The sequence below is a fragment of the Cydia pomonella genome, chromosome 26 (assembly GCF_033807575.1).
Source record: "Cydia pomonella isolate Wapato2018A chromosome 26, ilCydPomo1, whole genome shotgun sequence".
Classification (NCBI taxonomy): domain Eukaryota; kingdom Metazoa; phylum Arthropoda; class Insecta; order Lepidoptera; family Tortricidae; genus Cydia; species Cydia pomonella.
The window spans coordinates 1,501,105-1,528,459 of NC_084728.1; the positions used below are offsets into that span (position 1 = coordinate 1,501,105).

Genomic DNA, 27,355 nt, shown 5'->3' on the forward strand with positions numbered 1-27,355 from the left:
TTGTTTAACCGCTCGTGCTAATATTGATACCCGAGCAAGCGAAAGATTCCAAAATTGAATCTTGAGAGTTGCGAGGGTTGCATGGCCGAGGGTTAAACAAACTTTGCCTCCGAGTGAAACACAAAAAATTTCACACCACCAATGCGAGGAAATTACTAATTATGAAATACCAATAAAATCAAACCAAATCAAATCCAAATGAACGTAATAAAAAATTATCTTTCAAAATCATCATTTAAAAGTTAATTCTCCTAGCTAACATAAGGAAACAACTCAAAAATTGCATCTGATTATTTTGCCCCACATGTGGATAAAATGAAACTTTCTCATTAGTTTCTGAACAATCAAGAAGGCCTTGCAATTGGTGTGGTGAAAAGAATATTTTTGGTTTAAAATAGATTCCCATATTTTACCCGGTAGCATTGATAGTTAAAATACTTACAATTAGTGGAATCATTGTGATTATTATTTATAGTAAACAAACACCGAAGAGTTGGATAACGATCGTATCACCGGAAAATCTATTAAAAGTATTTACGCCATTTTTCAACTTCTGTCCTCCGGCGGCGCGCGGCGCTGAGCATGGGAGACTGGCGGTTTGTGATTTATTATTAGAAACACTACAGAATGAAAAGTTCAAGGACCTTCTAGATTTTGTGGCAAATTTGTTAAACAATCTCAACTCACATATTAAAAAAAAATCTTTTAATTAGGGAAATTCTATATATGTATAATTTCCCTAATTAATAGAAAATTAAAAAAAAAAATGAGTTGAGATTGGATATGAGCTAACATAACGAATATATGGATATATAATAACTATAATTATAAAAGGTTAGTATTCCTATCAACATTATTATACAAAAGCTGTAGAATAAAAATGAAAAAAAATTACAAAATGTTTATAATTATGATGGTTTTCAATGTTTTTCTTGTTAATTTACAGTGAACTATTTGTATCTTCGTATCTAACTTTGAAATATGGAACCACTTAACAAGACTTTAAAAATAAAGTAATCTTAATAAAATAAAAAATCTTACTCTTAAGGAATAATGTATTACGTGAAGTGTGAAGACTTGGTATTATTTATGATTCCATGTTCCAATTCTTGCGATTTGATTTAGTTTTTACGCAAATATGCCCATATGTAACAAACTTAAGAATCTAAAACTCTATAACCATATCGTTAAATCTACAGCTCTATGTAGTTAGGTAATTAATAGGTATATTCCAAATGTTATAAATGTTGTCAATTGTCTCTGGTTTTTTGTTTATAAATATAGACGTCATTCATAATCTGCATTCATTCAGAATTCCGGAGGCCGATTATATTTTAATAGAGACTTCATCTTATTTTGTTACACCCTTGAGCCGTGTCATCAACAGGCTTCGGAATATTTTTAGCATGGTAAGACTAAAGTAAGCTATAAAAAAAAACATTTATTTCCAGCTTTCGCTCATATCACACTTGAATATTTACACTTTAAAATTGGACATACATGATTTCAAATTATTAATAGAATTATAAGATTAAGAGACAATTAAAATAGACATTAAAAAATAAAAATAAAAAAGGTCTCATTAAATGTCATTTATCATAGCTTACTAATGAAGCATGGGTCTTTGCCCAGTGGCCAACTATGGGGCTGTCATTAGCCTCCGCTATCGTTCTTAGAAGAGTCGTTGTCAACATTTAAATCAAAGTCATACTCATACTCATTGATTAAGTTCGTCCGGATCGTTTTAAAATATTCCTACTACTTATATGTAATACTGTTTACATGTATGTAATTAAATTTCACATTATAATAATATAATCCATATTACCTATTTTGCAGATTTATCTCTCCAATATTTTATTTAAGTACCTAAGAGTACATACTATATTGTTGCGATATACATATGTAGAACTATACTAGTCACTCAAACTCAGTCCTATAGCTACGTGTTCTATGGATATTCATTGTTCTATGGATTTATTGTAGTATCTGCATATTATTTGTTATTCGTCAATGAAGATGGCGCTGTATTTTTTATAGTTATTATTTATTTTATGAATTAAATTAACGAGGATGAGTATGAGTATGACTTTAATTTTAAAGTTAACAACGACTACATAGCTCACTTTAGTCTTACCGTGCTAAAAATACTCCGAAATCTGGTTATCAGGCATTTCATGCGCACCAATAACATACGCTGATTCAAAGTCTCACAAAAATAAGATCAAAACCATATCAAATTGTAAAAACAAAACAGTCTCCTGTTCTTTGGCCGAGTGCAGCGAAGTTCTCCGTTTCATTTTGGGCAAAAATGCTTTCGTACGTCCGGATATTGTCCTCGACTGGTGGAATTTTTAACCGAATTTCAGTAAGCAGGTTCAATAATTAAATAGATTTTTTGTTTGTGTCGGGTTCACGAGGTTGACAGCTTACAGAGCTACTAGTTGAGTTTTTTCAAACATAAACGCCACTTTTGACACTGACATATTCGAGCCATATAGTATCTAGACTTAATATTTGACGTATCTTAAATTACGAATCGGACCGCTAGACTGATTCTGCAATCCGCTACCGCCTATAACATCGATTCCATCGACCGATAAGTCGATCGACTTGTCGAGTAAGAGCCACCCCTATATAAGCGGCAGAGACACCATCCGGCCACCAGTCCACTGCCGCTGTCACGAACTAATTATTAAAAAATAAAATTAAAAAGTTACATTAAAACTATATTGTGTTTCCGCGCGCTTTTTGGTGTTTAAAAGGTAAGCGTAACTTTTTTTCTAAGATTTTTTCAATATAAAATATGGAGTTAAAAAAAGTAGAGCATACTTTCCAAAATCATTGATAGTTTCATAAATTGTGAGCATAAATACATCGGAAATCAATCTTATACCAGGGGCAACAAAACCACTGTTGACCAGTGTTATTATTAAATTTAAGGAACCGTAAACTTACACCTGTTTATTTTTTTCTAGATTTTTTTTTTATTTTTTTTGTGTATTGTGTAAATTGCAATTATACTTTCTACTAACACACTTAGTCGTAAGTCATTACTAACATAATATGGATGTTTTTGTCCGAAATAAATGCTTTCATTTCATTTCATTATTTCAAATGTACACGTGTGACCTGTAAAATATTTTTTACCAATAAAGAAACTGAACTGAACTGATAGACAGTCTTCGATGACAAATTATATATTATTTTCAATGTATGCTGTCATCAGTGTCTTTGACGTTGCTTGTACATAAGTTACATAACACAATTTGCAATACATTGTCTTAGAATAAACTTTAAAGGGTAATAAAAATCAAAAGACAAGTTATTTTTAAAAGTCGCATAGCAAATGTGGGTCAGTTTGAGGAGTACAGCCTACTGTTAAAAGTTTTGCTCCTGTTACACGAAACACCCGGTATATAACAGTATTTTTTTTTTTAAGATTAATGATAAACTGATGTACGTGACGAACATGGTTTATTAACTGTATACTTCTAAATTATACAATAAATAAACTAAATCATTTAAAACGAATAATATAAAATAAAACAACTAGGAAACAGAACAGGTTTTTTTTCTATTTCAGTTTATAACATAAAATAAAACGTACCTATATTAATTAACTTTGTTAAATGAAAATTATCAGGCGACGAAAAACTCCATCGAGTTTCATTCATTCAAAGCAATGAAATTTATAGGCACGAACCTCATAACTTTTCACCGAAACAGTAAAAACATAAGACGTAAAAATACAAAATAAAAATATAAGTCCTTTATTATGCAAATATTCGATACCACAACATTACAAAGACAGGCGTGATAAAAAGATCTTTTTCTTCACTGAGCACAGTACACTGTTGCACATCGACAGTAATAATATGCCCATAAGTTAACTTAAAACCCATACCATAATAAAATAAATATAAATTAATGATCATCAGCATAACCGGAGATAATCACTTTAATGACGTCCCGCGATAGTTCCGGAGAGCGTATCTCTAATCATTATTTTATCGTGTATTAGTCAATCTTAGTAATTTTAAGATCGGGGGTTTTTATAGGTAAGTTTACTTAACATTTATGTTGATTTTAATTAATTTGTAGTTTTAGTTTAATTATTTAATTTTATGTTATTACATTGACGTATGTTAAATTATTTATTTATTAATTAAAAAGCAAATAAAATAACAATTTAGGTCAAAATATCGATATTTATGGAATGGGGAGTTAATTATCAGAATGGAAATTGTACAATAAATCGTAAAAAAATGTACTTGGAATGTACATTGCTCTAGAGCAGAAACGTATCATTTTATGCACACATTTTAGAACAACAACGACCCACATTCAGAGCAAGAAAAATGAAAAATTTATACCGTAACCTTTAAGCGTCACTTGCACCATTCCACTAACACGGGGTTAACCGGTTAAACGGTTAAAACAGTGTCAAAATGTACTGGTAACCCTGATAACTCCAGGTTTAACCCCGGGTTAGTGGGATGACCCATTAGTAAAATGTAGGCAAGACATACATACCTAACCTCCGACCCTATTTTCATATTTTTCCTAATCAGAGCTATCAGGATTATAGTATAATATTAAGGGGACTTTAACTCAAAATGTTTTTTTTGATGTCAAATTAAAGTTTAAAAGCTAGAAGACCTCTTCTATCGTGTTTAGACGATAGGAAAATAAAACTCAAAATATGATCTCTTGGATATTATAGTTACCCTAAATAACCTAATTATGTCATGGATTTAAAAAGTACAAAAAGATATACAGCCTATTAATACAAATTCTACAAGGCGAGTCACAGGCAGGGGCTAGTTTTCATATAATTACCATTTATTTAGGTATTCGGCAAAATTAAACATTTTGAAGTTCATTTTAGGACCGGAAATGGTCGCCACGCTGTTTTGTTTTAAACGTTTCTAACTTAGATTGTTTTAGTCAGGAGTGGCTTTCAGATATATAAAATCTTTTTAAATTTGATATATATAATACTGTAAATAATTCAATTCAATAATTTAAGTAAGTAAGAAATTAATTCCATATAGCATTATATTAAAATAACAATATAAATTAAGATTAAAATTAAATATAATAAGTGCGAGTGAAAAAATTGCTAAACGAACTAAATAAGTATTTCAAAAATCATAGGAAGTGAAGCAATAAGGATATAATTTTTTAACAAACCAGCTGATAAAAGCTCTCCTGATTATTCAAAAACTGATGACAAAGTAAATCAGATCTATTGACAAGTTAATAAAAAAAATTATGTAAGTAATACAATTAACTAAACTAAAACTACTATATAAAACTAAAAATCTAAATCTAAAATGGGCCCCGGTGGCAAGGTACCGAGGATGCTGGCAGCATTTCCTCGCTGGATCGCTATGCTCAAGCTCTCTTATCCCCGGTCCCATCCACCATCCATGACAAAGTTGAATTTTATCGACATGGGGGGGGGGGGGGGGGGACAAAGTAATCTTAATTTTTAAGTTGTTTCCTTATGTTGGCTGGTAGAATTGAATTAAAATGACCCGGATTTTTTAATGGAATGGATATCCTTAAACTACGTTCAAAATTATAGCATGTATGGGCTTCGTGAATCTCATCTCGCTTTGTACGGTAGGGCACAGCACAGCGGATGTTATTCCAGATCTTACAGAAAACCGCAGCCAAATAACACTAGACCCTACTCGACATAGTGTTGTGTTCCTGCCGGTGAGTAAGGTTGCCAGAGACCTCAACCAGGGTGCGGAGTGTTAGGGTCGGCAACGCGCATGTAACTCCTCTGGAGTTGCAGGCGTACATAGGCTACGGAGACTGCTTGCACACCCGACTTGAAGATCTTGACGCCAAACGCCAGCTCCGAAAAACTCAGTCCAAGCCCTCCTACCATTACACATACAACGCATCTGGGCAGTTCTACTGTGTTTCGTGTTGCCGGACTTTCAAAACAAAATTTGGATCCGCAAGCCACGTCCGCGCCCATGCACGTAATAGTTAAGACCCTTTTTAGGGTTCCATAGCCAAATGGCAAAAAACGGAACCCTTATAGATTCGTCATGTCCGTCTGTCTGTCCGATTATGTCACCGCCACTTTTTTCCGAAACTATAAGAGCTATACTGTTCAAACTTGGTAAGTAGATGTATTCTATGAACCGCATCAGGATTTTTACACAAAAATAGAAAAAAAAAACAAGAAATTTTGGGGGTTCCCCATACTTAGAACTGAAACTCAAAAAATCTTTTTTCTTCAAACCCATACGTGTGGGGTATCTATGGATAGGTCTTTAAAAATGATATTGAGGTTTCTAATATCATTTTTTTCTAAACCGAATAGTTTGCGCGAGAGACACTTCCAAAGTGGTAAAATGTGTCCCCCCCCCGTAACTTCTAAAATAACAGAATGAAAAATCTAAAAAAAATATATGATATACATTGCCATGCAAACTTCCACCGAAAATTGATTTGAACGAGATCTAGTAAATAGTTTTTTTTAAATACGTCATAAAATTAAAAAAAAAAATCTTTCATCAAACCCATACGTGTGGGGTATCTATGGATAGGTCTTCAAAAATGATATGTAGGTTTCTAATATCATTTTTTTCTAAACTGAATAGTTTGCGCGAGAGACACTTCCAAAGTGAAAAAAATTGTGTCCCCCCTGTAACTTCTAAAATAACAGAATGAAAAATCTAAAAAAAATATATGATATATATGACCATGCAAATATAACTAATACTAAAAAGTACGGAACCCTTGGTGGGCGAGTCCGGCTTAAAAAACTCGAAATGAAAGTAGAGTATTTAACTGAAAGGCATCATTTCATCCCTTGGTTAACAATCTACTATTGTTAATATTTTGCAAATATTTCTTTCAGTGTGAGAGTAAAATCACAAAAATATTGTATCGAAATATCGAATCAATGTTTAAGTGTAGAATCTAAATGTCGCTTTAAGTATAGACGCAAAGTTTATTTTATTTTATCTTGATAACAACAACTAATTAATATAGGCATTTTCTTATGATCAAAGCTTAATTTCTTATTCTTTAAAATAATTTATACTTTATTTACATTAATTTATACTTAATTTATTAAAATAATTTATACTTAATTTATGAACAATTGCCGCACTAACTGAAATATTTCTTACATCTTTTTTTAGAAAACCAACATATAATAGAAACGATAAAGGTTTAAAGATCCAAAGTCAATAATATCTTGAAAAGGTCCAGTTCTATAGAAAGCCATACGTCACAATCAATCAATCGCGTATCTATTAAACACCTTTATTTATTTTATAGAAAATGGCACTGCCTTTTATTTTTATTGTACCTACTACCTACAGGCTAGATGCAGTTCTCGATCCTTCGGCTGTGACCTGTAACACGAGCAAATAATTAAAAAAAAAACCGGACAAGTGCGAGTCGGACTTGCCCACCGAGGGTTCCGTACTTTTTAGTATTTGTTGTTATAGCGGCAACAGAAATACATCATCTGTGAAAATTTCAACTGTCTAGCTATTACGGTTCATGAGATACAGCCTGGTGACAGACGGACTGACGGACAGCGGAGTCTTTGTAATAGGGTCCCGTTTTACCCTTTGAGTACGGAACCCTAATAACATTTATTGGTTAACCAACCAAATACAAAACCGCCTGGATCTGTCACCAAACGACCTGACTTTAACCTACGTTATTTGATCATGTAATGTTTTCATCTACCCTCAACTGGCCAATGGAGCCATTTGAGGGTAGATTTTGTTTACTTTTACTTAAATACCTAAAGATACAGAGTTATAGATACCGCCATTATAAATTATATTTACAGTACATATGGTGCTACGTTACCGCACTAGTGCGCAAATTACCATATTACGTTACTGTGTCAAACATTTAAAGAGAACAACAACAACATTTAGAGAGATTTGTACTGTAAAACGTTGTACGATACATGTGCCTTCCCTTCGGTCGTGTTTTAATTTATCGCCACTCGTTTCGAATTTTCTATTTTTCGCACTTATATCATAATGTACTATTGTTACACGAGAAACTACCTCTACAAAAATGAGTGCTTTTCGTCCCTTGGTTAACAATCTACTATTTACATTTAAACAGTAACCTGTTTTTTAATTTGAAATTTATGTTGAAACAGTATTTGTCATCGTGTAGTTTACTCGCACGTATTACTCAGGTGCTCGGCCAACGTCGATAATGCATTTGTAGGGCTTCCGCGGTGGATTAGCGACGAAGACCGAATTTCTATTTAATAGTAACTTGTAAAATAGTTCCAGGTCAAATGGGTCATTAATTTTTATACGTATGAGAGGAATGGGCATTATGAATGTCATCTCGATTTGTGTGGTAGGGCACAGCACAGCGGATGTCATTTCAGATCTAGAGCGGAGCCCAACTGGGGAAGTACCTCCACCTTACAGAGAACCGCAGTCAAATAACACTATTAGGGTATAACACAATAGGGCGGCCACGCGCATGTCACTCTGGAGTTGCAGGCGTACATAGGCTACCAAAGTACAAAGTACTAGTACCAAAATACTACTGAAAATACCTAGACACAAACTACGTAAAATAGTAGGATTAATAACAGGACATAACACACTAAACAAACACCTACACAATATGGAAAAAACAGACAGCCCCATGTGCAGAGCGTGCATGGAAGAAGAGGAGACAACAAAACACATTCTTCTAGACTGCAAACAGGTAGAAGTATACAGGAGCAAATACCTAGGGACTCCGTGCACACTAAAGGAGGCAGTTAGCAACCCGAAAACACTGCTAGGCTTCGTGGAGGAGCTGAGGTGGTTAGATTAGCGCTACCTCGTTTCACGCAAAATAGGCACAATGGTTGTCGATTTGCGGAAAATGTCCAGAAGCACTAACTAACTAGGCTACGGAGACTGCTTACCATCAAGCGGGCCGTATGCTTGTGTGCACCGACGTAGTATAAAAAATACTTAGCTGGATAATAGAACATTACTATAGAGGCCGGGAAACGAAGGGTTGCAGGCCAAGTAGATATAGGCAGAGAGGGATACGCGGCCGGCAACCCCGTTTCTCACCGAGATTTGAACTTTTCTCAAACTTGCAAAAAATTGTAGTCAATTTGTTTTATTCGTAGGATAGAACGGCAGCTAAAAACAAATTACGAATCCACTACTATTTGATAGTTGAATGCCAAGACGTTATGTCCATGTTGTGTTTTTTTTTTTTTTGTTACAATTTGACGTTTAAAAACAAAAGAAGGGATTGGATATTAAACGGCTTCTTCCCGTTCCCGTTATGACGGCGTTTTTAGCAGTAGCACAAACACTCGCTGCATAAAGGAATCAATACCTTTTATTTAACAAATTTACATTAACATAGAGACTGGGCACAGATAAAATTATTTCATAAAATCCATACTATATCTGGAAAATGGTTGTTTAATATGTCAAAACCAAACTAAGATAGTTTTTCAGGTCATAAAAAAACGTATCAAAAACATTAAATATAGATAGATAGAGCTCTAGTTAACTAAAGCCATTGCAAATAATTTCAAGTGTTACCATTTTCAAGGTACACAACGAAACACAAAACACATTGTATATTTAACATTGAAAGATATTGGCACTGTTCTTGTTATTAATATAGGAATATTTGAAGTTTTGTAATTTTCGTTCATAAAAGTATAAATAGTTATTTGTACAACAAGAGAGCAAATTTTGATATTTCTTCGAGTGCTTATTTTGAGTCCCGTGCAAGCGAAAGATTCTATAATAGGGATTCTATAAAGGGACTCAAAAGCGCACGAGATGTAAATAACTTTGATCTCTTGTAGTCCACAAATTTTTCACGTCGGCAGTGAGAACATATTTGGAAGGTAAAAATACAACCTGAAAAAATGTAATCTGTCTTCATCACTATTTCACTCATGTTTTCTGAAGGTATTCTAAAAATTAAGTTTAATTACGGCAATAAAACAAAACGAAAGAAATTTTAATAAAATAATACGAAAATAATGAAATAACGAACATCAATTGACAGTTCAATCGACAACTTCTTTTGTAGAAAAAAACTTTGTAAGATACGGTCCGAATTATACTACTATTTGTCAACTATAGTAGTGATTGATCATTAAAGACAATAGAGTCCATATTTCGAACTTGTATTAGGTTCCAGACGTTGAATTGACATTCGAATATAAAGGTCACTTGAATGTTATTTTGTCTTACTCGGCGAGTAAAATGCTATTTTGCTCACTGTTCTTAAGCAGCAAATTACCCTCGTTCGAGCTGCTGACGTAAAAAAATAATTACATATCAATTACACACACAATCGAGTAAGCTTCCAATCAAAGGGTTAATATTATTACCAATTAATTGTTTTGTTGCGGAGAAATGCTACCAGCAACTGCCAAATTTAGAACATTTTTTTTACCTAAATTGGGATTTTGTGTTTATTCCGCTTAGAATTTTATCAAAATCTGACAAAATATTTTTATTTTGTGGCCCTTCTTTTCCTAGCCAGTTTGAGTGTCCCACTGCTGGCTAAAGGCCCTTCCCCTTGATATCCACGACTCCCGATTTGGCGTTTCCTCCGGCCAGTTGTTCAGGAAGCTGTCCAGGTCGTCCCGCTATCTCCGTTTGGGCCTGCCCCGTGCACGTCCCTCTCCCGGCATCCACTTGGTGGCTATGCTAGCCCACCTCTCCGGATGCAGGCGGTAGACGTGACCGGCCCAGTCCCATATGAGCCTAGCGGTTTTCTTACCCCTTATAGGTAGGATTTTTAATTAAATTAATTGTTTTTTGTTTCAGAATATTTGGGCTGAAGTTCTTAGTCGAAGATGGAGCACGCCGAGTTCAGAGTGAAGGGTGAGTACAACTTGTTGATCAGCATTTTGAACTAGGGCCTTATGAGTCCGCAGCGTCCGTCCTTCATACAAACGTAGTTACGCTCTCATTTTATAACGACTAGCTAGATTGCTCTGAATCTTTGTACTCACAATAGGATAAGGTATATCTACGCCAGTAATTTGTTTATGGAGCTTCAAATACAGCGAATTAAAATTTTTCATACATAACTTGTTTTTCCTCTATTTTTGTTTAATTTATAAGCTGGAGCTATATAAACTAATTACAGGTACCTATAGATGTATATCTTATGTCTTTGTATGTGCCAAGTTCATGTTGGATTACACGTACTTAGTTATAAAATGAGAACGAAACTCCGTTTATTAATTAAAACAAAACAATATTACTTTTCTAATCTGCGAAAAATAAAGTGCTAATCAATCAGTGCTAACGCGTTATTACTTGCGTATTTTTACATGCAATTAATGTTCCCACGCTCCCACCGCAAAAATAAATACGCAAATAAATATGACAACCCAACATCGAATTTTGTTACGCGAAGTACTTACCGTACTACAAGTACTCCCCTGCGCTGCGCCAGTTCTCGAAAATGGTCGTGCTGTGCCACGCTCTATTGGAATCGATCTATTAGCTTGGACCCTGCCCCTCTACTGGTGGCACCCTAGTTTAGGTTTTTATAATGTGTTAATATGTATTTTGTAAGTGTTTTTATATGTATTTTACTTTTAAATATATATTTGTTTTTTATACCACGTCGGTGGCAAACAAGCATAATATTATTATTCATAACCCCATTGACATATATATCTAGAATGGCCCTAGTTCAGTGCTGTCACTCACGAATTCGAGCCAATCTTGCAGTTAACGCAACTAGTTGCGAGCAATCGCGAGCGTGATACGAAATTACGAACTCATCAACCAATCTCGTTGTGGCGTTAGACTGCACGATTGGCTCGAATTCGTGTGCGTGACACCGCTGTACTGACCCCATTCTGTTTGCCCGTAAGGCCTGTCCTTAGATATATATGACAATGCCTACCCCAATATGTTAAATGAATAAGTGAGTAATATTTCCTTATTTGAACGGAGACTTAACTAAGTTGAAATTGGCATGAAAATTTTCACATTAAAGTTTCCAAAATTTTTTGGGAATTACTACTTGCACATTGCTACTCTTCACCAATGAACCGATTTAGATGAAATTTGTCATCATCATCATCTCCTAGCCGTTTTCGACCACAGCGACTGCGTTCTACCGCTGAGAGCGACGCTGGTGCGCTCTCAGGTGACTGATGTAGCCAATTTTTGCAGCAAATGTGCGACCACACTCGCTGCAAGTTGCTGCAAGTCAGCGGGATATTATTAGAGGCCCGGGAAAAGAAATACGATATGATTCGTGTCATCAAATATAACCTGTAATAACATGATAATATGAGTCAAGGCACTCGTCTTCGTGATTGACATGATCTGTAGTTTCTGCCATTCCTCATCATAATTCTACTCAGACGAAGTCAAGGGTATAAACTAGTCTTCTTCCTCGCCACATTTTGCCACGGCTCATGGGAGCGTGGGGTCCGCTTGACAACTAATCCCAAGATTTGGCGTAGGCATTAGTTTTTACGAAAGCGACTGCCATTTGACCTTCCAACCCAGAGGGTAAACTAGGCCTTGTTGGGATTAGTCCGGTTTCCTCACGATGTTTTCCTTCACTGAAAAGCGACTGGTAAATTTCGAATGATATTTCGTACATAAGTTCCGAAAAACTCAATGGTACGAGTCGGTGTTTGAACCCGCGGCCTCCGGATTGCAAGTCGCACGCTCTTACCGCTAGGCCACCAGCATGAACTAGTGTTACTAAAAAATTGCGTCCATAATGGTGACCTCGCGCTCTTTGTAACTTCTTCATAATGCGGTGTCTATTTCATCTGTGATTGATCATTACACAGTGTTGTCAGGCATACGATAATTATCGTACATGTACGATAATTTGGGCTCCGGTACGATGTACGTTCCAAAGAGCATTATCATACGCAAAAGTACGATAATTTCAGCCCTTGGACGATGCCACCCAAAAAGTCTAGTTTTTGAAGCAAAATATGACACTTTCCCTCAGAAATAGGCTACAATTAGCACATTTTGGGGGTTCGGTTCGTTAGTGTATGTAAGTAAAAATATTCGATAACTATTTCCTGTAAACCGTTTGGATCTATCACAAAAACACACAAATATAAAACTGTTTTTTGCGCATTTTAGACAAAAATTGCGTTTTATTCGATTATACATTGGACATGTTCGCTTATTTTGCAAGGAAATTTTAGGGGTAGTGCTTTTTTGATAGGTGTACGATATTTTTTTCATCGGTACAGATAGTGAATAATCCTTTCCTATCGTATTTTCTCGGAATCGTTCGTATTTGTCATGTAACTTCAATCAAACTCGGTACTTTTTGTATTGAGACTGACTGAAATAGCAAGACACGTTCGTACTTTTCCGTGAAAATACGATGGGAAAGGATAATAATAATAGGCTAATTATGACAGTAAAAGAGAACATTTACCAAAATGTGTTCTTTCTGCATTGGTTGTCCGCGCATCAGCAACCGAACCGTAAGTAGTTTTTAGTGTTTTAGTGTTTATTTGTTTTATTTTTATTGTATTTTTTATTTTTACCGTATTTTTAATTTGTATTTTAAAATTATGTAATGGGTCTATTGCCTGAATAAAGAAACATTCATTCATTCATTATTCACTACATCTGTACGATAATTTTGACAATACGATAATTCTCTTCCGCTCACCTGGCAACACTGTAATTACGAATATATCGATATTCTAACCACGTAGCAATGGTCATTCTATGGTCTCTCTGATTGGTGTTTTAATATTAGTTATTAGCGTTATTATTGCCCTGTTTGAAGGTTTACTGGACATAATTAAAAAAACCGGTCAAGTGCGAGTTCGTTTTACTCGCGCACCGAGGGTTCCTTACAAACTTTGAAATATCTTGTGTAACTATAAAGGCGAAAGACTTTTGAACAGAAGTACCTATACTAAGTATAATTGTATACAGCGCCATCTATCGGCAAATTGTCTAACTAATTTGCGCGATGTAATTCACGTTTGTTGGATTTTCGAGGTCAATTCTCTATCATGTGTACCGATTTCAATAATTGATCTTTTATTTGAAAAAACGTGTTTTTTGTAATCTCATAGATATTTCAGGTGTAATAAACACACGTAAAGTTGGTTAAATTGCAAACTGAAATCGGAAAGGTTTTTTGTTAATTAAAAAAAAGTTACCAAGATAGAGGTCTGATTATATTTTTCCTGTAAAATTTATAGTAATGTTAATAATATGTAAAAATTCATAATTTTTTTCACTAGACTTTGAAATTTTGCCCCCTCTTTAGGTATATTGGGCATTTTCCATTTTTAATAAAAAATAAATAAAAAAAGAATACTATTAATGTGTCTGGGTTAGTGTTTTACATAACTTTTCCGAATTTCAAATCGATAGCTTAAGTGGTTGTCGAGATATTTAGCGATGTGACAGACGGACGGACGGACAGAGTCGCACCATAAAGGTTCCTTTTGTACCTTTTTGGTACCTACGGAACCCTAAAAATACCAAGCCAATTGTGAATGGTAAATCTATTTATAAATAAAATAAGAAAAACGTGAAAAAAGTTGAAATTATGACTCATGCTAAACCGGGCCATATTTCCATAGATAACGAAGGGCCGACTTTCGGCGCTTCGTTATCTATGGAAAGCACCACGTTATCACCGATCAGCCGTCATAGAAAATGACGTGTCGGACGCCGCGGCCCTCGGGTCGAGCGTGCGTCATCCTTAGAACGACTAAGATTTTTTTGTAAACCTTTCAATTTAAACTCAAACATTTATTCAGCAAATAGGCCATAAGGGTACTTTTAAATGTAAGCTACTGACAAGCAAAATAAATCATCAAAATTTGGACCCGGGTTCGTCCTTAAACTACGTCCAAAAGAGAGGTATGGGCATTGTGAATGTCATCTACTCATCTCGCTTTGTGTGGTGGGGCACAGCACAGCGGATGTCATTCCAGATCTAGAGCAGAGCCCAACTGAGGAAGTACCTCCACCTTACAGAAAACAGAAGCCAAATGACACTAGACCCTACTCATAGTGTTGTGTTCCTGCCGGTGAGTAAGGTTGCCAGAGCTCAACGAGGGGGGGGGGGGGGGGGGGGGTTAGGGTCGGCAACGCGCATGTAACTCCTCTGGAGTTGCAGGCGTCCATAGGCTGCAGTGTCTGCTGACTATCAGGCGTGCCGTATGCTTGTTTGCCACCGTCGTGGTATAAACAAAAATCGGCCTAGTTCGAGTCGGACTCGAACAGGAAGGGTTCCGTACCATTATCTATAAAAACGGTCACCCATCCAAGTACTGACCCCGCCCGACGTTGCTTAACTTCGGTGATTGGATGAGAACCTCGAAATTGGAAAGAAATATTTATTTTATTCTATTTTTAGTATTTGTTGTTATAGCGGCAACAGAAATACATAATCTGTAGAAATTTCAACTGGCTAACTATCACAGTTCATGAGATACAGCCTGGTGACAGACGGACGGACGGACGGACGGACGGACAACGGAGTCTCACCAATAGGTTCCCGTTTGACCCTTTGGGTACGGAACCCTAAAAACATGCAATGGTGCAGACTGCAAAAATCATAACCCATATCTTAGTGAGCTCGTAGTTTTTTTACTTTTAATTTGTAAACGTTTTAAAAACGACATTTTTAGGGTTCCGTACCCAAAGGGTCAAACGGGACCCTATTACTGAGACTTCGCTGTCCGTCCGTCTGTCACCAGGCTGTATCTCATGAACCGTGATAGCTAGACAGTTGAAATTTTCACAGATGATGTATTTCTGTTGCTGCTATAACAACAAGTACTAAAAATAAAATAAAATAAATATTTAAGGGGGCTCCCATACAACAAACATATATTTTTTGCCGTTTTTATAAATAATGGTACGGAACCCTTCGCGTGAGTCCGACTCGCACTTGCCCGGTTTTTTATATATTTTTTATTTAAAAAATTTATTAGGCAACAAACCCATATTACAAATACCTTACAGACTGACATATGAACATACGCGTTATTATGAATTTTATAAACTTAAAACTAAACAATATGTAGACGACAAAACTAAACACTGTTTACGTCAGCCCCCTCCTAATAAACACGTACTAAATTATTATTAAAAAAGTTTCTGCAAATAATTTCATTTTTGTTACAATCTTTTATCGCTGACTGTACTTTTTTATACAGGCGACTAATACTCATCGATCTAATTCTAAAAACCCCAAACACAATAATTAACTCAGTATTTATTTACAATAACAATATACATAATGTTAACAATTAGGTTGCGTTGTTTTATCACAGAGTTCCTATGGCCACCTCCTGTCTCCATCATCAGATCAGCTCGATGGTACATATTGCATTGTCACCCGACTTACATATGCATGCAAAATCACAGCTCAATCGGAAACCGGGAAGTGGATCAAATTTAACTTGTAAGATCGGAAGACAGACGACGGGGCAGGTGAAACTAAATAAAAGCTTGTAACATTATAAAATAAATTAATTTCACACACGACCAATGCTCAGGATAACTACCAGCCCACCAATATATCGCCTTGCACTAAATAAAGCTAACAATATATCGTTTAGCGATAAAGCGATATTACGGCGATAAAACAAATCGGCCGGATTTGCCATATTGAATCCTTTACGTCGCGTTTATGGTGATCTCGGACTTGCGACAAATGTGTAATGTTTGTGTGTACGAGTATGTATGTGTACGGAACCGTTACGGTGATCTTGTATTTTATGCAGGCTATGAGACACCCTGAGACAGGCCGAGAACGAGTGTGTACATACTGCCCGCATAGCCAACGTGCCTATCGTTCACGCTCCGTGGCGAACGAAACGCAACCGTCACAGTCGCACTTATAAAGAAGAGTGATAGAGAGAGATGACTACGATACGCTACGGACCGTTAACGATTTTAACGTTGGCTACGCGGCCTGCTCTCTTCTCGTCTCGTCTCGCGGTTCTCCTATTGGATCGGAGCGTGGTGGCCTTTCAACGAGAGGCTATCGACGTTCGACAAGTACGGCCGGCATTAAACATTAGATCCTTCTTCTTCCTCGCGTTGTCTCGGCATTTTGTCACGGCTCATGGAAGCCTGGGGTCCGCTTGAAAACTAATCCCAAGATGTGGCGTAGGCACTAGTTTTTACGAAAGTGACTGCCATCTGACCTTCTAATCCAGAGGCCAAAATAGGCCTTGTTGGCATTAGTCCGGTTAAACATAGATCCTTAGTAACACGAATATGAAAGGAATGCTAAAAATCGTAATAAATAACGTCGTCGTCGTCGTCGATGTCGACCGGTTTGGCCTAGTGGGTAGTGACCCTGCTTACGAAGCTGATGGTCCCGGGTTCAAGTCCTGGTAAGGGCATGTATTCGTGTGATGAGCATGGATATTTGTTCCTGAGTCATGGGTGTTTTCTATGTATTTAAGTATTTATAAATATTTATATATTATATATGTCGTCTAAGTACCCTCAACACAAGCCTTATTGAGCTTACTGTGGGACTTAGTCAATTTGTGTAATAATGTCCTATAATATTTATTTATTATTATTTATTTATTATTATAATGAGTTTTGATCCTTAAGTTATCGATTTAGGATTATTTTTCTAGAATTGTGTTAAAGTAGTTGCGTTTCGTAAATCATTTCAACCGTGGAGCTATAACCAATAAAAAGTAAAATGTAATACCTTTCGCGTTCAATGATGTTCCCTATCAGTTCTTTCAAGAATCTTTAGGTTGAGCTTAATTAAATATTAAAGACCCGTGGTTGACTAGTTAAATCCGACATTTTGTGCTTTCATGTATAATATTATTATTAAACTTTACTCTGCAGATGACTGTACATAGCGCCGTCTCGTTCATATACAAAGGCAGAATCTGCATAAGGAGTTAACCGCGTTAGCTTATTTTATTTTAAACCTAGAAAATGTTACGAAAACAACAAAGTTGAAAAAGTTCATTTTTCTAATATCCTTTTTGAACAAGAAATATTATAAATCTATTCTGCAGGCATATTAAATGTATTAAAAATGGGAAAAACGCTCGACATGTTATCGGGCGCGAAGGGCTGCAGCCCGCAGTCTGCACCGGTCCGCCAACGCAAGCTCCTGACGATACTCCTCGGTACGGACGGAGTGGAACATGTCGAGTGTTTTTCGGCTTAAAATACGTGAGTGACCCGTTTTTAATATATTTAATATGTCTGTGTCTCACGTTTGCACAATAAAGTTTAAACATTATAGTACATTACGATACAAGTGCGAAAAATAGGAAATTCGAAACGAGTGGCGATAAATTAAAACACGGCCGACGGGAGTGTTTTAAATCGACACGAGTTGCAAATTACCTATTCGCACATGTATCGTACAACGTTTTACAGTACATATGGCCCTTTAAATGTTCGACACAGTAACATATGCTAATTTTCGCACTAGTGCGGTAAAGTAGCACCATATGTACTGTAAACAATATTATACCTACTTATGGTCGGATTGGATTGGTTACTATACTTAAATAAATGTTCGATAAATATTTTCTCGTTCACGATAATTTAATCGAGTACTATATTTATTCCTACTGTAATTAGAACCAGCAGATGTGACCACAAGTCTTTCCAATCTAGTCGCACACACTTGAAACACTGTTCAAGCTACAACGCTTCTTTAAAGAATGTTCGAGCTACAACGTTCTTCAAAGGAATGAAAGAAAGTGGACAAAGAATACTTGTTGCGTTGTAAACATTGTTTTTTTTTCCTTTTTAACTTTCACGCCAATCTCTGTCTGATGCATTGAAATTTTTTTTTTAATAACGATAGGCAGGCGTTTGACCACGATCTCACCTGATGGTAAGTGATGATGCGGTCTACGGTGGAGCACGCTTACCTATGAGATACCTTTTTACCCTAGCCTTGAAGAGACCCAGATAGTACTCATGCGGAACACACCCGGGCAGGGCATTCCACTCCGAACATACGACATATATCGAAAGACGGGCCTTACGGGTACTAAGGATGGTGCTAGTTCAGTGTTGTCACTCGCGAATTCGAGCCAATCGAGCAGTCTAACGCAACTAGTTGCGACCAATCGTGCGCGTGATGCGAACTCATCAACCAATCGCGTAGTGGCGTTAGACTGATGGCTCGTTTTCGTGTGTGTGACACCGTTGTACTGGCCTCATTCTTATCGCCCGTAAGGCCCGTCCTTAGATATATGTCAATGGTCTGATGGTTGTCTGGAAGAGACCGTTCTGTAACGATAAGGCCGCCTGTTGTTTACTTCTATCTTCATGTATTATATGTGTTTCCATGTACATTTATCCTAAGATTGTGCAATAAAGAGGATTTGTATTGTATTGTCTGTCTGTGGCATTGTAGCTCTGAAACGGATGGACCGATTTCGATGCATTTTTTAAAAGTGAAAGCGAGTTTCCTTGTGGTGATTCTTAGCTATGTTTAATAAAAATCGATCGACCACTTTGAAGAGTGTCAGCTCTTTTCCAAAATTATGAATTTAAGGCATTTTTGTACGTAGAGGGTTTTAATTTTTTTAATGTAGTTGTTAACATTTTTTTCTTCCTTTAACAGCCAAGGAGATGGTTGACTACATAGCGGACTACCTGGAGAACATCCGGGAAAGGAAGGTGTACCCGAGCGTGCAGCCCGGGTACCTGCACAAGCGGCTACCCGCGACTCCACCCGTGCAGCCTGAGGCTTGGGATGATATCTTCAAGGACGTTGATGAGCATATCATGCCTGGGGTAAGCGTAGAGGAACTGAAGTAACTGCTAGATACATTTAGGCTTTTACTAACGGCCCGATTCGAAGAATGAAATACGATAACAATAAGTTCTGGTTTAGATAAGTTCTCATTTAGATATCGTTTGTATGTCGAATAATTCACAGAAGTAGCTCGATTCGGGCAACCAATGTCACTTAGACTTTAGAAATGTCGTAGATAGATCTTATTGGGATCACAGCGGAATCGAAATAAACGTCATTTGACATGTCGTTTAGTTATCGATCTTTTAAAGATCTTTCCAAGATCTTAAACGTGTCTTCATCATTCTTCGAATCGCGCTGTAAGTAAATAGCTGGACTACCTGGAATAAGTTTATAGGACAGTCCAGTCGGGAACAATTTTTCGCCAATCTCTTTAAATCATATTGGCATATATCTCAGGACGGGCTTTGCACTCTTTGCAGGCACTAAGAATGGTGCTAGATCAGCGGTGTCACTCACGATTTCGTGCCAATCGTGCAACGCCAGGGGGAGGAAACTAGAGCGTTCGGGCGTTCTCGGTTCCGTTCAGCTTAAAATTGCTCCGATAAATTCCTCCACTAATAAGATAATTACATAAATTTTGACAACCCTAAGTAGCCGAAAGGGACAGTTCCATACATTAGAAAGGGACAACATGATTCGGCACTGAATCGCTGTCAAACTTCGGTTTTGTAGGAAGTTTCCTTTCTGTACAGTAGTACTATTATCTATTATTTATTCTGTGGTAACTCTAAGCCGAATGCCAAGAATGTTCCTCCACTGACACCTGTTCGATTCCGGGGACCTACCACGAAAACCGAAATTCGCAAATTGCGGGGATCTTTCCCTTTTACTCTCACTAAGACGCAATTAGAGTGACAGAGAAAAATGCCCGCAATTGACGAACTTCGGTTTTCGCGGTTATAGCCCCGGTCCCAGTCACCGGTAGACTTGGTCACTTTTTCTTTACTATATGATATCTATTTATTCATATGTATGTTCGATTTAAGTTATTTATTATGGGCCACTAGTTGCCTGAAATAAAGATATTAATTTCATTTGATTTCATTATCTGATTCCTTGTTTTGCGTTGCGCTGCGTTGTAGTAGGTAAGCCTGCTGCAACACATGCTGAGGTTCGCTCCTTTTTAGCATCATAATTTTAAAAGTTTTTTATATCTACATGTAAACATAAATTTGTGCCTAATTAAGTTTAATTTTAAGGCTTGTAATGTTTTGTAGTATTGCCTGTAAACTTTTCAATGTGGTGTTAAATAAAAATTTCTATGTCTATGTCTATGTTTTGTTTCAGCTGGTCCACTGGCAGTCTCCCCACATGCACGCGTATTTTCCAGCTCTGACGTCTTACCCTTCCATCATGGGAGACATGCTGTCGAGTGCGCTCAACGTGCTCTGCTTCACCTGGGTATGTAACAGCTCTGACGTCTTATACTTCCATCATGGGCGACATGCTGTCGAGTGCGCTCAACGTGCTCTGCTTCACCTTGGTATGTAACAGCTCTGACGTCTTATCCTTCCATCATGGGCGACATGCTGTGGAGTGCGCTCAACGTGCTCTGCTTCACCTGGGTATGTAACAGCTCTGACGTCTTATCCTTCCATCATGGGCGACATGCTGTCGAGTGCGCTCAACGTGCTCTGCTTCACCTGGGTATGTAACAGCTCTGACGTCTTACCCTTCCATCATGGGAGACATGCTGTCGAGTGCGCTCAACGTGCTCTGCTTCACCTGGGTATGTAACAGCTCTGACGTCTTATACTTCCATCATGGGCGACATGCTGTCGAGTGCGCTCAACGTGCTCTGCTTCACCTTGGTATGTAACAGCTCTGACGTCTTATCCTTCCATCATGGGCGACATGCTGTGGAGTGCGCTCAACGTGCTCTGCTTCACCTGGGTATGTAACAGCTCTGACGTCTTATCCTTCCATCATGGGCGACATGCTGTCGAGTGCGCTCAACGTGCTCTGCTTCACCTGGGTATGTAACAGCTCTGACGTCTTATCCTTCCATCATGGGCGACATGCTGTCGAGTGCGCTCAACGTGCTCTGCTTCACCTGGGTATGTAACAGTTGGCTAACTACAGACTAGATGTAATCATGTACTGTCAACTGCAGAGATAACTTGACCCAGAATTATTTGCTTCTAAAGTGAAACTTTCTTCGTAGTGAGGTTAAATACTTCGCTCCAAGATTTTACCTCTATATAATTATAATCCTATATTTTTTTGCCATATTGTGTCCCACTGCTGGGCAAAGGCTTCTCCTGTCGCGGAAGATTAATATTGATATATTGTTTTTAATACTACGTCGGTGGCAAACGAGCATACGGCCCGCCTGGTGGTAAGTAGAAAGGTAAGTGGTCAGAGGAATTACATGCGCGTTGCCGACCCTAACCCCCCTTCGTTGAGCTCTGGCAACCATACTCACCGGCAGGAACACAACACTATGAGTAGGGTCAAGTGTTATTTGGCTGCGGTAAATGAATAAATAAATATTATAGGGACATTCCTATTCTTACACAAATTAACTAAGTCCCACGGTAAGCCAAGAAGGCTTGTGTTGTGGGTACTGAGACAATGATATATTATAATATACAAATACTTGAATACATAGAAAACATCCATGACTCAGGGACAATAATTGGTGCTCATCACCAAATAAATGCCCTTACCGGGATTCGAACCCAGGACCATCGGCTTCATAGGCAGGGTCACTACCCACTAGGCTAGACCGGTCGTTAATAGGTATTACGAGGGTATTACAGTAACTGTACAAATACTAAAATAGGTCCTTGAGAGTAGGGTTGCCTTCTCTAAAATTTGGAAACCAGGACAAGACGCGTGAAAACCCTGGATTATAAAGTCCAGAACCCGGACATGTCAACAGGTTTAAAAAAAAAAAAGTCATTTATTGTCGCAAAAAATAAATAAATAGTACATACAGCAAGCAGCAGCAAACATTATTGACTAATCGTTTTGACTGAGCAATATTTTGTGAGATGAATATGTAGGTCATTTTTTAAACAGGTTGTGCCTGTGTCGCGGGCGGCCTAAGGCTTTAAATTTTTAAACCCGGACTACAAATGAAGTCCTCCCCGGACGCTCCCCGGACGCCCTTTAAACTAGGACAAATCCGGGGAAACCCGGACGGACGGCAACCCTACTTGAGAGATCCATGGGGTCCCAGCGCGCACAAGTATTTTTCAGGAATTGCGAAGCGTCTGGTTGACGTAATTGGTGACCGAAGAGCTGGCGGCTTCTGCACGACGTATCAGCTTGCGATACAAGGAGGGAATGCTGCCAGCATCCTTGGTACATTGCCTCAAGGGCCTATTTTAGATATAAGCTAGTTATAATAATACTTCTGTATAGATCCATTATGTATACTGTTATTATAAATACAATTTGTTCAGTTCATTAGAACTTTTCATAAACCAAATAAATATTGAGCTTATCGTGGGACTTAGTCAATTTGTGTAATAATGTCCTATAATATTTATTTATTTTAATAAAATAAAGTAGCATTACTTTTGTTTCATTGCTTTCTCAAATAAACGAAAATCACCCTTATTGACTATACCACAAGGTTCAAATTAAAAATAGGAAAACTTTGTATGGTGGGACAAACCTTGTTTAATTTTTTTTTTACAACAGGCGTCGTCACCAGCGGGCACAGAGCTGGAGACCATCGCCATGAACTGGCTCGGCAAGATCTTGGGGCTACCGGAGTGCTTCCTCAATGAGAAGAACGACAGCCCTGGAGGAGGGGTTATCCAGGTATGTGGAACAGACAAAAAATATCTAAAATACGTCTTTAGAATGATAAAAAATAAAATAAGTAAGTATGCTAAAGAAAAAACTACTGAACAAAGTAATTTTCGAAATTATTTGCAATATTCGTAATAAACTTTTCTAGGTATTTTTTGTCTAATTGAATTGAATTGAATTGAATTATGTATCTAGAGTTAGTATTACAGTTAATTAGACAAAACAAACAATTGGACAAAACAAACAAAACAAAACATTACATAATATTTATAAGTTTCGCGGCAGCACAGCAACAGAGGGCCTACCGCGAACCACGTTCGACGTGTTGCCTCCCTGTCACACTTACGTACGAATTTAAAGTGCGGCAGAGAGGCAACACGTCGAACGTGGTTCGCGGTAGGCGCTCAGGTGAGTGTAGCTGCACGTACCGCTTGACTAGGGGCGAGTCCTAACGCTGCGCCAGCGTACTTAGGACTACTAAGTACTAATACATTACTGGATTTTTTTAAATATTTTTTGCTCAATTGTGTATGCCATTGTCATTTTCGTATCATAGTTTTTGTGTAAAAATCTTGCAACATAAAACAGCCATTCTAACAGTTTTATCAATTTTGCAAATAAAGTTTTCTACGGAGTGGGTTTGCCAGAGTAATAATCATCATCATCATATATTTAAGAGTTAGACTCTTGTCGGTGGAGAAATTTCTCGGAGCAATGCTGAGCCGAACGGACCCTAGAATGGCCGAAGGGAACACTTTCGCCCCCCTGATAGAGGTAAGCATTAAAAAAAATACAACAGTTGCATAAGAAGTATTGTACGAATATTCTTAACAACAAACGTGCGCAGCGCTTCTTACGAAGTAGATTTCGATCTCACTGGAGTAGAAAAAAGTATATTTATTGTACTGTATCTGCTTTTATTTTAGACCACTGCTAGCGAAGCCACGTTGGTGAGCCTACTAGCAGCACGCACCAGGGCGCTCATGGAGCTCTCGAGACTGAACCCTGATCTGCAGTCTTCAGAACTGCTGGGGCATCTCATCTGCTACTGCTCGGACCAGGCACACTCCTCAGTTGAGAAGGCTGGGCTTATTGGTGAGTACGACAGGATATAACAGTTCTGGTTGAACTCTGAACCTTGAGCTGGTCTTCAGAATTGCTGTGTCATCTCATCTGTTACTGCTCGGACCAGGCACATTCCTCAGTTGAGAAAGCTGGGCTTATTGGTGAGTACAAGAGGAGAGGTTCATCTTAAGTAGTAATAATTGTAGAACTTTTATAGTAATAAACACCTCCTGATGTCTTTTATAGTATTAAGACATCAGGAGAGGTTTAATCTTAAGTTACTACTTAAGATTAAACCTCTCCTGATGTCTTCGTTGTTTGATCCATTCGTTCCTTCAATGAACAATTATTTTGATGTCTTCAGAACTTTTTATGCCTTTCGTGTCGATTGATGGTCCCGGCTATGGTACGATAGCTGATATAAAATGTTTGTAGACATTCTTTTTAAGCTTAGCACACTAATTTATTTCAAAAATGTAACATTTAAGTTATAAAAATATATTTCCTCTTTTATTTTTTATATTAAGTCCAACCAAAAGAGACGAAGAAACTGTCATGTCATAGAACCGCCATTCAATTCAATTCAAATATACTTTATTCATGTAGGCCTAGCAACAAGCACTTATGAATAGTAAGACAGTATTACATATAATTATCTTAATCTAATTATCAGAGCAATTTATTGATGTTGTAAATATTATTCCATATATTTACATCATTATATTTCCATATATTTATATCATTACACACAAGAGGCACAGGTAAGAAGATAGGAAACCCAAAAGTTAATATGTGTTTATCGAAATATTAGTTTAAATACAGTACAGTTGGTATAACACAACACTGTTAGTTTTATTTTAGAGCGCACTATTTGCCAAGAAACTGTCCTCAGTTTGACGAAAAAAAATAAGTTAAGTGCATTCCCATTTGTTTCTGCCGGACATATTGGAGCAGGTACATTCATATGCATCATTCCCATTTGTTCCCGCCTCATGTACTTCACCGCGGTCACGTGTGGATGGGGCAAAATGGAATAGGGTGTATTTATGCCTAATGTACTTATGGTCATGTGGGGCGGGGAAAAAGAGGAATAGGGTATATGTATTTATTTATTTACATCAAATTAAAGCTATGTTATGCGCAGGTCTCGTACGCATGCGCTACATCGAGTCGGATGAACATCAGTGCATGCGCGGCGCAGCTCTTGAGGAGGCTATACTGGCTGACAAGGAAAAAGGCCTCGTCCCATTCTGGGTAAGTTTACTTTTTAGTTAATACCGTGTGACGCAGGTCTAGTCGAGCATCAGAGAATGCGCGGCCCAGCATTTGAGGAGGCCATGTACTGGCTGACAGGTGAAAGAATTCGTTCCATTTTGAGTGTGTCTTAAGCGACATTCAAATTTTAATTACAAAAACAGGTTTGCTTTACGAACTACAACAGTACACAACCAGGTCACCATTTAAATGGACCCGGGTATGTCCTTAAACTAAGTCAAAAAGACAGGTATGGGCACTGTGAATGTCATCTCGCTTAGTGTGGTAGGGCACAGCACAGCGGATGTCATTCCAGATCTAGAGCAGAGCCCAACTGGGGAAGTACCTCCACCTTACAGAAAACCGCAGCGAAATAGCACTAGACCCTACTCATAGTGTTGTGTTCCTGCCGGTGAGTAAGGTTGCCAGAGCTCGAAGAGAGTGCGCACTGTTAGGGTCAGCAACGCGCATGTAACTCCTCTGGAGTTGCAGGCGTCGATAGGCTACAGCAACCGCTTACCACTTAGGCGGGCTGTATGTTTGTTTGCTACCGACATAGTATTAAAACAATCCACACATGCAGCAACACGCAAAACTGTACATGCTCTACTATAACTAAAGATGAAAATGTTAATGCTATCCTATAAATTATGTATGTATTTATATCCTTTGTCTTTCTGGTACTTTGTTGTACATTTTGCTGCATTTGTCACCCACTTTTCAGTCTCTCCTCTCATCTACTCAAAGGTTAACTGGAAGAGATCCCTCAAAAGGGATAAGTTCGCCTTTGTACTTCTTACTAATTGTATGTAAGTATGTATTATTGTAAAATAAAAGAGTTTACTACTACTCGACTTCACGCGGCGGCGGTAGCCGCGAGCAGCAGTCATAGGTGGGAACGAAAGGTCGGATCGCTATGTCTCGCTCTAACCTATGGTCGCCGCTCGCCGCTTCCGCCGCCGCGCGATGTCGTGGCCGGGCCGTTACGTGGCATTTGCAATTCTTAGGCTCATGAGCCGTGTTAGGAAGCTTATATGGGTATTTAAAAACCTAAGGCACATTTGTACGTCACATCTTCTCCAACAAATATATGTATAGCCCTTGTTCAATCAGTCAGAAGCTATGTATACCGGTTTAGGGAGGAGGGGGCCCAAACCAAATTTAAGGAACTTACTTAGAAAGCTTCGTTGCCTAAGCACGGTACTCGATTGGAAAGCTCTCTATTATATCACGATTGTATATAATACTATTTTCTACGAGTCATCTACAATAAGGTTGTTTCCAATTTTTTGAAACGCTTGTATTACGTTCTATATTAACTAAAAGGTGCCCTAAAATTCAACTTTTATACTATAAACGGCTTTAAATATGTTAAATTAACAAAATATATTTTGACAGATGCTTTCGCGCCCAAAACGCTCTTTGAAAATTGTGTGACGTCACAGTTTACGGTTTGACA

At 37.7% G+C, this 27,355-nt stretch overlaps 1 protein-coding gene across 1 annotated transcript in view; it reads left to right on the forward strand.

Moving 5' to 3' along the window:
* Positions 1 to 2,039: 2,039 nt before the first annotated feature.
* LOC133532172 (histidine decarboxylase) overlaps positions 2,040 to 27,355 on the forward strand; it is a 48,100-nt gene continuing 22,784 nt past the window's right edge. The window contains exons 1-7 of the mRNA XM_061870723.1: positions 2,040 to 2,765; positions 10,827 to 10,883; positions 19,615 to 19,787; positions 21,100 to 21,213; positions 23,464 to 23,586; positions 24,504 to 24,672; positions 25,787 to 25,896. Of these exons, the coding sequence (XP_061726707.1) occupies positions 10,856 to 10,883; positions 19,615 to 19,787; positions 21,100 to 21,213; positions 23,464 to 23,586; positions 24,504 to 24,672; positions 25,787 to 25,896 (717 nt within the window). The 5' untranslated portion in view covers positions 2,040 to 2,765; positions 10,827 to 10,855. The remainder of the gene's footprint in view (positions 2,766 to 10,826; positions 10,884 to 19,614; positions 19,788 to 21,099; positions 21,214 to 23,463; positions 23,587 to 24,503; positions 24,673 to 25,786; positions 25,897 to 27,355) is intronic.